The 12,282-nt window shown below is 42.8% G+C and overlaps 1 protein-coding gene across 1 annotated transcript in view; it reads left to right on the forward strand.

The window, feature by feature from the left end:
* rem2 (RAS (RAD and GEM)-like GTP binding 2) overlaps window positions 1-6,917 on the forward strand; it is a 25,040-nt gene extending 18,123 nt beyond the window's left edge. Inside the window, exon 5 of the mRNA XM_070919207.1 lies at window positions 5,228-6,917. Within this exon, the coding sequence (XP_070775308.1) occupies window positions 5,228-5,556 (329 nt within the window). The 3' untranslated portion in view covers window positions 5,557-6,917. The remainder of the gene's footprint in view (window positions 1-5,227) is intronic.
* The last annotated feature ends 5,365 nt before the right edge of the window (window positions 6,918-12,282 follow it).

Below are 12,282 nucleotides of genomic sequence, written 5' to 3' on the forward strand. Positions count from 1 at the left end.
AACCCCCATATAAAACCACAGCAAAGAAGGAGAGGCTAGCCAAGTGCACCGGCATCACAAAACAGCAGAGAGTCGAAGTGAATGAGTAGCTGGGAAGTCCCTGGTGTTGGTGGAGTCTGAAGCAGAGCTAAAAGGGGGGGGGGGGCAGAAACATGATTCAAATGGGATGCTAATGCTCAGTGTGTGCTAGGGGTGTAGTGGTTAGCTGCCACGTCGGCCTGAACAATACGTTGTGGTGGAGCTTGTGTCAAACGAAGAACACCACAGGTCTGATGCTTCATTTCTGTTTGACAGTTTCAGGGTTTTGCATCTAAACCATATGCTCAAGGGATTCACACATTCCTAGTAGAGGTTGCGTGCCGGAAACAACACAGGTCGGCTATTGGTGGGATGAGAGGAGAGGAGAATAATTGGGAAATGTGGCGATGTACATTAGACAGACATAATCACAAGTATGGGAAAATGTACGTATGATACCAGGAAGTGAGTCATTTATATGTTGGAGAAAGCATTAATTAGTTATTTTACTGTAGCACTTCTGGACAAGAGTATGAGGCCAAGTAACACGTGGTCAAAAATGACTTTTTAATGTTGTATGTGTATTTGAGGACAAATTAGTGGATAATTAAACTACAATTAATAAATCAATGCAAATCCTTAAAGCTTATTCAGAAGTGACAGGGTCTCTCAAATAACAGGATTACCAGAGGGAATGAGTTTGGCAATGTATTCTTGTAATTTTCAAATGTAAGATTTTAAACCTATTTAGAAAAGATAATCATGTACACTACCAGAATTTGTATTGCCTTTATTGTTCTAACTCTTTGGTATTTAATCATAATCCTAAATCCCAAATTTAACCAGACTTCTTGTAGGATTAGGCCAAGAGTTCTAACAAGATTAAGCTTTCATTAATGGTATTAACTTTATGTTTGTAATGGTCAGGGTTGAGACTGGGAGAAAGACTATAGTCAGTGGAAGGCTCTCTTAAGAGCAGAAAAGTTTGTGCGAGTGTGGAAACCTCAGTTTGAGGTCAAATCTCGTTTGGTTTGCTTTGTTTTGCAAGTTAAACAGAGGCAGCGGGTGTAAAATGATGAAATCATCGGGTGCCTGCACCTCGCTGTCGACTCGAGTTCGGCCACGGCTTTGGTGTATACTTAATGACACGAGTAGAGGGGAGGGGGGGGGGGGGGGGCTGGGGAATGAATAATGGGAGATGCCTATTCTCAGCATATTCTCTCTTCATAAAAAAAAGAAAAGAAATAAAGACAAAAAAAGCAACAACCCAGGAGCAGCGATGTGGTCAGCGATATGGAAATGGCCCATCCCTGATCCCGGGGCGCCTGACAAGGATGTTCTTATGTTCTCTCCGGACAGACCGCATGTATTCTCTCTGATATGTGAGCCTGACCGAGGAAGAAGACTGGCCTGCCCGGCTAGCTAACATCCCCCTTACAGAACCAGGGGCCTGGCTGAGAATACTGAAGTCATAAAGTCTATTTATGGCGTGTAAAGTGACACTTTTATTCTGCTACCCCAACCCCCCCACCCCCCCCACCCCCGCTACAATACTACATCTCTCCCCATCCTTAACTTCCACAGTGACACACGCGCTGTCACCCTGGGAACATATTTATCATTTGCTCAATATGGCTGCTCCTCAGGGCTTTGATTAATATGCACTCTGGCTCCGTTTGCTTAGTTGACATTCTTTCTGTCTGTCTCCCCCCTCCGCCTGTCTGTCTCTTTCTGTCTCTCTCTCTCCCTCCGTCTCCCTCCTCTCCTCCTGCTTGTTCTTTTCATCTGCCATCCTGCCTGTCATCTCCTTTCAGCATCTCCTTCTCCTGTCTGAGTGACTCACACGTTTCTTCCTATTCGTCTTAATGCCTCGCTCACTTTATTCTCTTCCTGTCTCTTTCTCCATCCCTTGTTTCCTTCCTCTTTGTCAGCATGCAGGTAGGGACCTTTGGGTGGCCCTCTGGCCCTTCTCCTTATTTCCTCTAATCTCGTTTCCTCCTCTCTCTTCCTCATTTCCTTTCCTCATTTCCTCTCTTCCCATCTCCTTGTTTCATCTTGTCTCGTCTGCGTTCTTCTGTTGCCTCATTTCCTCTCTTCTCATCTCGTTTCCTACCCTTGTCTCCATGACTCCTCTCCACTCCTCTCCTCTCAGTGTTGGTGTTGTCCTCTTGTTTCCTCCTCTCCTTGCCTCCTCTGTTCTCCTCTCCTGTCTTCCATTAGTTTTCTCATCTCGTCTCCTCTCCTCTTCGCTCCAATTCAATTTCCCAAACACTCTCTTAACAGGTTATAAGGACTCAGTTCATTCAATCAGCTGTCGTAGGTATTAGGATAAGCCCTGTTGATCTGGTTTGGGATTTTTTTCCTCCCACTCTTACATCACCCACTATCAGGTGACACTGCTGTGGGTCGACAGCTGCTGCGTGGCTGGATTATTTCACCCAGATCAAATCTAGTGCTGTTTTTTTGTAGTACCTGTGTAACTCTGGTGCAATCAGTAGGTGTTGCCATGTAAACGCTGCCATACAAAACCAGATTAACAGGCCACACTGCAATGACCACGGTTAGGAAATACATCCCAACACACAAATACGAGCTTTTTCCAGAGCTTTCAACCATATCACATGGTCTTCATTTGCTCAGTTGTCATGGAGATGGAGATGGTAACAAGCTCAGTAGCTTTTTTAGGACTTATCCTTCGTGTTTGTTAAAAAGTTGAGCATGAAAGTTCATTTTTGACCTTACATACAGTAATTTGACAAAGCAATCTCAACTCAAGGTCCACTGGTGCTTTTTACGGCAGCTTTCAACTGTATCATGTGGTCTTCATCAGCAGATGAAGTTTGCTCATGTGAACAGATCCATTTCCATGAAACTGAATGATAAATAAAGAACTGAGCTTGAAAGCTCCGGAAAATGTTAGTAAGAGGACCTTGAGTTGAGATCGACATATCTAACTATATGTAACCCATCAACCTTTTTTTCCACCATAGATGATAACATTATAGCATTTAGTCACGTTGAATTGTTGCGACATGGGGACGTGACATCACAGAGGGCAAAGGGCAACTTCACAGATGATTGAACAAGCATATGACCTGGAAGTGAAATAACTTTCCATAGCAATCGTCCATTACACTTCTTATGCATAAATCACAATAATCTGACAGTTTGGGTTATTATTTGAATGATAACACAAATGTTTTTGGTCTCAAAGAAAACACAATAATTATTTGTTCAACGCTTCTAATTTGCCAGGAGAAAATAACAAAATAAGAATGGTGACAAAATAACATTTTTGGCAGTAGCCACTTGTTTTTCCTAAAATGATTCTTTATTGACGTTTTTTAAGGCCTTATCTTATTGTCTTTCGACCTGTGTTTTTATCCTCTTGCAAGTAGATGATTTGAGTTGTGTATCAGTACGTACAGAGAATTATTGTGTACTACATTAATACACAGAATCAAGGTAAAAAAAAAGAAATCTTTCTGAACCCCACCCAAAATTCATCTATGGAAGCGACTTCTTCCTGCTGCCAACGCTCGGCAGACATTCTGAGTTCACGCAGTGTGAGTACCAATAATAATAAACCTTAAAAGCCTTTTCTGCTCAGGAGCTCTAAGACACTGGCTCAGAGCAGAGCAGCGGCAATCAAAAAAAGCTGAAGAATGGTTGAAAATAAAACGCTGTCGGAGCTGACAATACAGCCTGTTTGCTGTAGAATGATCCATATCTGTCAGTTCTCCTTATCATGCAGGCTTGTTTGACCAGGGACAAACAGGCGCTTTTAGCTGAGATACTGAGCCTTGTCAACAACACGTTTAGTCACCTGTCCTTATCCAGAAGAGTCACATTGAGATAGAAAACCTTTTTCCCATTTGAGCGGCAGCCAAGAGATTTGAGCTTATACAACTCAGCTAGTGGCAGCCTTAACCCCATCCTTCCATCATCTCTCCCTCTCTGGCTCTTTAGATTCATGACTGTTGAGAAGAGAGATTTGCAAAAGGAATACACAGAATTTTGCCATGAAAAAGAATCTACAATACTACATCATACAACACTACAGTACAAGATTTCTCATTTTAAGATTAGATAGTTTTAACCATTTCTTGCGTTGTGACTTTCATTTGTAATTTCTTCCCATTTTCCTCTTCACTTTGTATTAACTGAATATTGTCTGAGCAGTGCTCTTTGCTGTAGGACCTTTAAACTACAGGGGCCATTTTCTAGATGAAAATCAGTTTAAACCAATCTCCTGTTAAAAAATCTGCACATTTTCACATATTTGTGAATACAGACCAAAACTGAATTGTAAATTATAATGTGATTTGATGAAATTCCAACAAAAAAAAGAATCCAACTGCAGGTCAACTTATTAGCTTTTCACAACGCTTTTAACCATATCACACAGTCTTCATCAGCAGATGGAGTTTGCTCAGTTGTCATGGAGATGGATATGGTGACAAGTCAGCTCAATAACCGCTGTGATTTCATCCGCAGCGCTTTTCATGACCTTTACAAATTGTAGTTTGACAAAACAATCACTAGCTTTTTTTTTGCTGCTTTCAACTGCATCACACGGCCCTTATCAGTGGAGGGAGGTTGCTCTGTTACACGTAAACAGATCTCCATGACGACTGAGCAAACTCCATACGACACTCTGAGTTGGGAACTACTATTTCTAAGGTGGACTTTCATGCTTGTCTTAAATATGATATCAATTGTACGGAATGTACACAAATGATGATAATTCTGAAAACAGGCATATTTTATAGTAGTATGTCTTCCCCCCCCCCCACCACCAAAAAAAAACACCCCAAGGCATAAACACCTTTTATGCCTGGTATTTCTCTTTCACTGTCTTGGAAAAGATTTCCAAAGTGCACTAAACAGAGAGGAGCGTCTCTTTCCCCACAAAGTGAGAGGCTGTAGATTGACTCCATATGTCACAATCTGGTAGATAAGAACACTAACAGAGTCTCCCAAACGGGAGTGAGTGAGCCTTCGATCCAGAGGTATTATCTTGTGGTGCTACACATCACACAGCAGCTGGGTCGTTAACAGGCTGGTTTCATGATCTAATGTCCTTCCATTTCAAACTGCTGCCTCTAATTGCCATTTGCAGCTTGTGCAGCGTGTGAAACCTCAGTTATTTCAAATGGGCGCCATACAAACATTTCTCTAAAAGCTATCCTCCTCTCTCTCTCACCAGAGGCCCAATCCAGCGCCATGATGTTCGACTGCCTCTACATGGAGCTCTCCGCCTCCCTGGACCACGGCACCAACGAGCTGTTGGAGGCCGCCGTTCGGACCGCAAGGGGCGACTGCGTGGGCCCTGGCTGGACCGACGGCGATCCCGGGGCGGCCCGCAGGGAGAGCCTGACCAGCCGGGCCAAGCGCTTCCTGGCGGGGCTGGTCCCACGCTCCTACGGTCGAGACCGGGACCGGGATCGGGGCCGCTACCGGGAGATGAGCCGCCACCGGGGCAGCAAGATCCTCCGCCAGAAGTCCCGCTCCTGCCACGACCTCAGTGCACTGTGACACACACACACGCATGCATACACACAGGCAAAGAGACACACTCCCACACATGTACACACACACACACACACACACCAGATTGAAGGAGGAGAGGGAGGTGTAAACGATGAAGGAAGGGAAGAGCGTAAAATGGATAGCAGGGATGATTAAATGTGAGAGATGGACATGGAGGAGACTCACACGAGTGGGAAAAAAAGGAAAGAAATTTAGCAATGGCGGAGGGAAAGTTGGAGAAAATGTTGGATAGGTAAAGACGAAATCAGCCTGGATCGCAGCACTGAACCTTTACCTTCTCCCTATCAAAGAAATCAATTCTGAGAGAGAAAGAGGTCCGGTTGGAGAGAAAAGCAGAGGAGCAGATGAGGAGGCGAGCAGAGTGTGAATCAGCGAGCACTCAATACCTGAGAAAATTAGTGACAGCGGAGAGAGTCACAACAAGATGCTGATTAAACCCTTACTGTGGCGAAACAGGAAGGCGGGGGGAAGGGGGGGGGGGGGTCACAAATAAACACACCCAAGTAGCACGCACTGATTATGTAGAGACTGATAGCAATCTAATGTATACCTATTGTAAACCCTGTTTTATAGCATGCCGAGTAGACGATCCAAGATGTGACCCTGTAGGTTTTGCAGTTACATGATACTGGACTGACTGTGCCTCAGTGGCCCCGATAGCTAATGCACAATCTAGCTAGTGTCTCTAGCAATGCCATCTCCAAGGCAAGACCCTTTATAAAAATACATTTTAAAAATGCTCCTTCTCCGGGCATTTTTTAAGCCACAATGTTCTCACTGCATCCACCTTTTGTGTCCCGTACTGATTTGAAGAAGTGTTCGATGATACCGCCGATGGCATACATTCATCTGTGATTTTTATACGAGGACAAAAACATCAGCGCCCAAGCCATATTTCTTCGCTGAATGCGTCATGAGCGATCAGCACAAAGAACCCTTTACTCTTGTGTGGAGCGACAGAAAAAAAAAAAAAAAAACGGTCAAAATGGCTATAAGGAATAAGACGTTAGCAGGGATGACCAGACTGAACTTCTCTTCAACAGAAGCTGAGTCACAGAACACGGGGATGTTCTTGAAGCACAGGAGGACAAACAAGAGAAAACCTAATCTACCTGTGGCTGTTTGATGTTTTCATGTCTATCTTTTTACCCACTGGCATTATTACATGTGTTGAGACTGGATTCTGTGGGGGCTGGCCACACAGGTGACCCAAAAGGGAACGTTCTGGAAACGTTGTTTGGATATCTCGTCAAGCGCGGCGGCGCCACTGACACATGCTCACTCGTTTGTCACCGTCTACTAAGCACTCCCGTCTTTCCACTGAGAATAAATCAGTATTTGTTTGACATCCTGAATGAGTGTTTTGTCCATTTTTTTTTTTTTTTTTTTTTTTTTACAACAACGTTATGAAATGAATGTCTCCTTACAGCTGTTGCTAGGTTGAGGGATGGCATGGCAGGTCATCAGATGACTCACCGGTCCTGTAGGCAGACGGTGAGACAGCCTCTCAGGACACTTGTTCCATTTAGGATTAAGTAGCGAAAACATGCAATGTCAGAACTTTGTGGCTGTAACTGCATCTCAGGTCGAAAATAGATTGTATCAGGGGAGAATATGAACCGAGACAAAGCAATATGAACTGTCCTGACTGCATTTAGGGAGATCTGTCAAGTTGCTTAATGATGAGAATGTAAAAACCCAAATACATCTCCAGCAGATTCTTCACTCTGGTCTTCTGTGGCAGCGGTTTCAACCGTTACTGCCTGAGGGGTTTTGGTCAAGACACCATTTAGTCATTACTTTTTGATAACTATTGCAACCGTTTATCCATTATGTAGCTCACCACTTTAATTGTTTAACCGTTACTTTAAAGCGGCTTTAATTGATATTTTTATAAAAACAATGTATCCGTGAAAATGTGAAAAATGTGAATTTTAGCTCAATGCTTAGCTGTCTGGCCCGCAACTTTACTGTTTTCGCTCATTCTCACCGCTTTAAAAAGCTCTAAAAACCCAATGCTCAGCTCAGCACCAAACGGCAGACAGACACAGGTACCAACTAGAACATACTGGAGCATTTAGCAACCAGATATTTACCTCAGGAGGTGGGAGAGAACTACAACAGAACTAAAAGAGAGTCAATATTGGACTTATATTCATCAGGTGGCCGGACACACGTCTCCAAATGAATGACAATGTTGCTCCGTAACTGCTGGATGTGTATATAAGTAAGTAGAAAGCAATATGGCATGGAACGTGCAACATGGACAGACTTTTGCCTTCCCTCTATTGTATTGGAATACAATAGAGGGAAAAAGAACACATTTGGAAAAAGGATTTCTCAAAACTTGAGAAAATATTCTTTGCAATTTGGGTGAATTTGCATTATAGCATAATCTGTCTAGAAACTGTATGCAAATAACAGACATGATGAGAAAACTTGCAGCACTTTTAAAGCTAAATGGAACTGACCATAGTCTTTAACCTTATACTTGTTTGATAAAATTATCGTATTTTTTCCATGCAGTCTGGTCTAAAAAACAAAAGGTGTCAGGTATTACTTTCCCTCCCCCCAAAGAAGTTAAATAGGGGGGAGCATATGGGGCTGTCTACAGCTAAAAATAACTATGCAGTGGCTGGTTACCTGAAATAGTTCCACAGACAAAGTTACATCAGTTACATGCATGATTTATGGACAGCCCAACGTGGTGTATAATATGTTAGCATTGAGTTAACGATCTACTAGGAATTGGGGTTTGATTCCTCATCACTAAACGGGGGAAGTTCACCAATAATTGATGAGCCTCTCCCTGTAACACTATACACCAAAGAAGCATTTTAGGAGTCTCCAAAAACAAATGGCACAAATAAATATGAAAACATCCTCCACTGTCTCTGCTCCACCCTAGATTTGACAGGTATAGAGACGTGCCGCGGGCTAAAAAGCAAGAGTGCTGTTGCCTATAGCCAATCACGTAAGATCTCATCAGATAGCTTTAAGCTTGTGATGCTGGTACAGTAACTATCTGGAGTGTATGAAGGGGCGGGGGGGCGGGGGGGGGGGGGGCTCTTGAGAGGAAGGCAAACTGGCAAAGACACAGAGGGGTTGAGGAGAGAGAGAGAGAGAGAGAACGAGAGATGGGGTTGGAGAAATGCTTTGAGGAGCAATGGTTGCTTGGAGACTGTTGTCAAGGAGACGATGAGTCCTAGAGTCCTTTGGCATCTCAAATGTCCTATATTTATGTTGATTTTCAGAAAGAGGAGGGTTTTCTTGTTTGTTTTGCTTTTTTGTTTTCTCTCCCCTCACTAGGTGAATAAGAGACAGACGGCGATAGACACACAGATAAGGTGAACTCTTCCAACAGAAACAGGCTGGATTTTGACACAATGTGTCTCGCAGAACGGAAAATGACACATAAAGGATTTTTATCACACTTAAACAGGTCAGATAACTGCCAGATAATAGCGCGCGTTTGACAGCTGCACAGAAGCCCGCAGGAAATAGAGAGGGAAACGAGGACAATATGATACCATTTATTTTTCTGACACCCTATCAGTCTCTCAAATCGTGACAGAAATCCTCCCTCTCTCTCTGTCTTCCTGTCGCTGACTCATTCTGTGGGCATTCGCTGTGATTTTCGGGTAAAAGAATACTTCTCGAGAGCAGGGAAGGCAGGGGGAGCTTAAAAGACGAACACCACCTACTGTGTGCCAGTGAAAGCCTGTCGAACTTGCTCCTCACTTTGCACCAAAGAAAGACTATTTTCAGTGAGCACTGTGCATAACTAATGAGATGCATATTTTCCTGAAGTGTGGGTGTAGCCTTGTTAGCTAGGAGGTGATATTGGAAGTGGTCTTCGTGGTGTTTCTGGGGAAAGACCAGGGCACGCGCAGTGATGGCCAGACATTGAGTGGCACTGAACGAAGCATTGCTGAATCCCCGGGGGAATCCATGTGATTGGTTTTCAAGGAGCAGTGGCTCATTGTACCCCAAAAGGTCATTGTTCCTCGGCTTTGTCTCCCGGGTGCACAGAGCTGATTACACATGCACAAAACTGTAATAACCAAACAACAAAAGGGAGCCAGAGCGAAGCACGTGTAATTAAAACGGGTTTGGTCAAAGCAAGAAGCCCGCAGTGAAACATCAGGCCAAGTGATTGTAATTGCGGGTTGAAGAAGAAGGCGCAGATCAGCCTCATTATGGGCTGGATGCCTCATGCAATGCTCTCCACGTTTCCAGTCATGTGGATTAATGGCGGGTCAAAAGGTGAGACCATGTGTTCTCCAAAATACGACAAACTATAACTAGATGAGAAATGAGGTTAGTATTGATCTTGACGTTATGACGCATGGATGTAATGGGCAAAGTCTGCAGAAACATGACTGCACCTCTCTAACACATCCTCTTTAACGGAATAGTTTGACATTTTGGGACATACAATTAATGGATTTCTTGCCAAGAAATTAGATGAGAAGATCGATACCAATCATTATACATTTGTCTGTTATGAAGCTAGACGTTAGCTTAGCATAAGCACTGAAAGAGGGGGAAAACAGCTAGCCTGGCTCTGTAACAAAGGTAACAAAATCTGCCTACCAGCTCCTCTAAAGCTCAATAATTAACATGTCATATCTTCAATCTGTACAAAAACTGAGGTGTAAAAACGCTACATTTACTGTGTGCCTTTTAACTTGAGTGCCCAAAAGTATAAATGCAGTGCATTAATATAGAGTCCTCAAGAATTCCTACAATGGAGCAAAAAATTACTTTCTGCTAACAAGTGCTTGGCCAAGATGTAGTCCGGCACATGACCCCTGGTGAAAACGCAACATGTCTGTTACATGAGATATTATGTGTCATAAGCTTAACTGGTGCTAGATGGATTCTGTTACCTTTCGACTGGGCCAGGCTAGCTGTTTCCCCCTGCTTTCAGTCTTTATGCTAAGCTAAGCTCCTTGCTCCAGCTCAATATATGCAAGGGGTATCGATCTTCTCATCTCACTTGAGAAGAAAGTAAATAAGCGCATTTCCCAACATCTAACTATTCCTTTAAAACAGGGGTCTCACAATGTAATCACACACACATTACACACGTTTTTATCTCCCCTGAGAAACTCTCGAGCTCTCTCAAACCCAATGCTCTAACAATAAGAACAGTACAGTACAACCCCGGCATTTCATTGAAATAAGATCAATCATTGGTCCCCAGAGGTTTAGATATTATACCCAATGCAAAAATGTTTGATTGAATGAATATCATACTGTTGATTTTGAATATGGTGCATAGAGGAAAGGCCATGGGGGTCATTCAAATCTAACTAAAAGTATGAATGGCAATGATGGAGTAAAGCTAAACTCTAAAGCACAGAGATTTAGTCCCAAGCTAAATGTAAGTCGATCTGAATGTTTAAAAATGGAGCCTTTTCTCCAGTCGCCTGCACAACCACATGTTCTCCGCCAAGCAGTTCAGTGTGAGACCCAGCTGGGTATGAGAACAGCCTGACGTGAGGCTGCCACCAAAACTCTACTGATCAAGGCTTGGCATGCGATGGGACAGCTAAAGCATGCTATATCAGAAGGGTGTCAAAAGGCCATTTCATCTCTTTGTCAGCATGACTGTGCTCTGCACTTTTCAAGGCAATCTCACATTTAGACTATGAAATCTCTGGCTACACTTAATTAGAGTGCAAATCACATACTTAAGTAAGGCATAGCTGATGTAGCACTCATGATGGTTTGATGATGGTCAGTCAGGGACGTGACTACCAGTTTGATTTTAAAAAATAAAATAAAAAAAGAAGCTGAAATATCATTTTCCATGTAGTTTCCAACACATTTGTTGGAATAATAATAAATGTATGAAGCAACTATGAGTTTAACACCCGTTAATTGATGATCCATGATGGTGCTAATTAATCACACAAGTTCATAGTGACTTGATCATTTAATGGTTAATGGTGAGCAACGGGGATTGATCATACATTCTGCATAATCATCTCTCATTATTTATGCACTAATTAAGCATGTGATTTGAACCCTTATTATCAAGTGTCACTAAATATCTTTTGTGCATTTGGCTTTCTATTCCGCCAGAGGAAAGGAAAAAAAAGACAGAGAGCATACATACCTGACATGGTCTATCATCTGCGGGTTATCCTGAGAAACCAGGACAGTGTTTCAGGACAGACACTTTGATGTGGAGTTTTAAAAAAAGTAATCATTTTTACTTGCTTTGATCACTGCAAACACAATTCCTTTCAGCTTAATTATATGTGCGTTGGCATATCTCAGAACGTCACTACAAAAAAACCCAAACTTCATACTTCAATACTACTGAGGAAGAGTGGGAAAATGTTTTTTCGTTCCCTGATTTGAGTAAACTAATCCTTCAAATATTCCTTCAATGACAGATGCCGTTTTCGAATTGCTCTCTAGGTGGTTCTGTCATGCTTTTATGGTGAGTGGACGCATCACTGTACATCCTGTACACTCGGTAACCAGAAAAATAGAAACACTTTTATGATGTAATCCAGTGCAATGCAGAACCTGCATCAAATGACTACCTTACTTTGCTAACCCTTCCTCTGTAGTTGTTTATATGCCATTCCACGCTCTGGGGCTGTACCCTGGCATTAATGTATTGCACTACACTATACTGAAAGATTGACGATACAATTTTTTTCCTATTTAATTCGCATGTATGGATTGGCA

This window comes from Enoplosus armatus, chromosome 14 (genome assembly GCF_043641665.1).
Source record: "Enoplosus armatus isolate fEnoArm2 chromosome 14, fEnoArm2.hap1, whole genome shotgun sequence".
NCBI classification, from domain to species: domain Eukaryota; kingdom Metazoa; phylum Chordata; class Actinopteri; order Centrarchiformes; family Enoplosidae; genus Enoplosus; species Enoplosus armatus.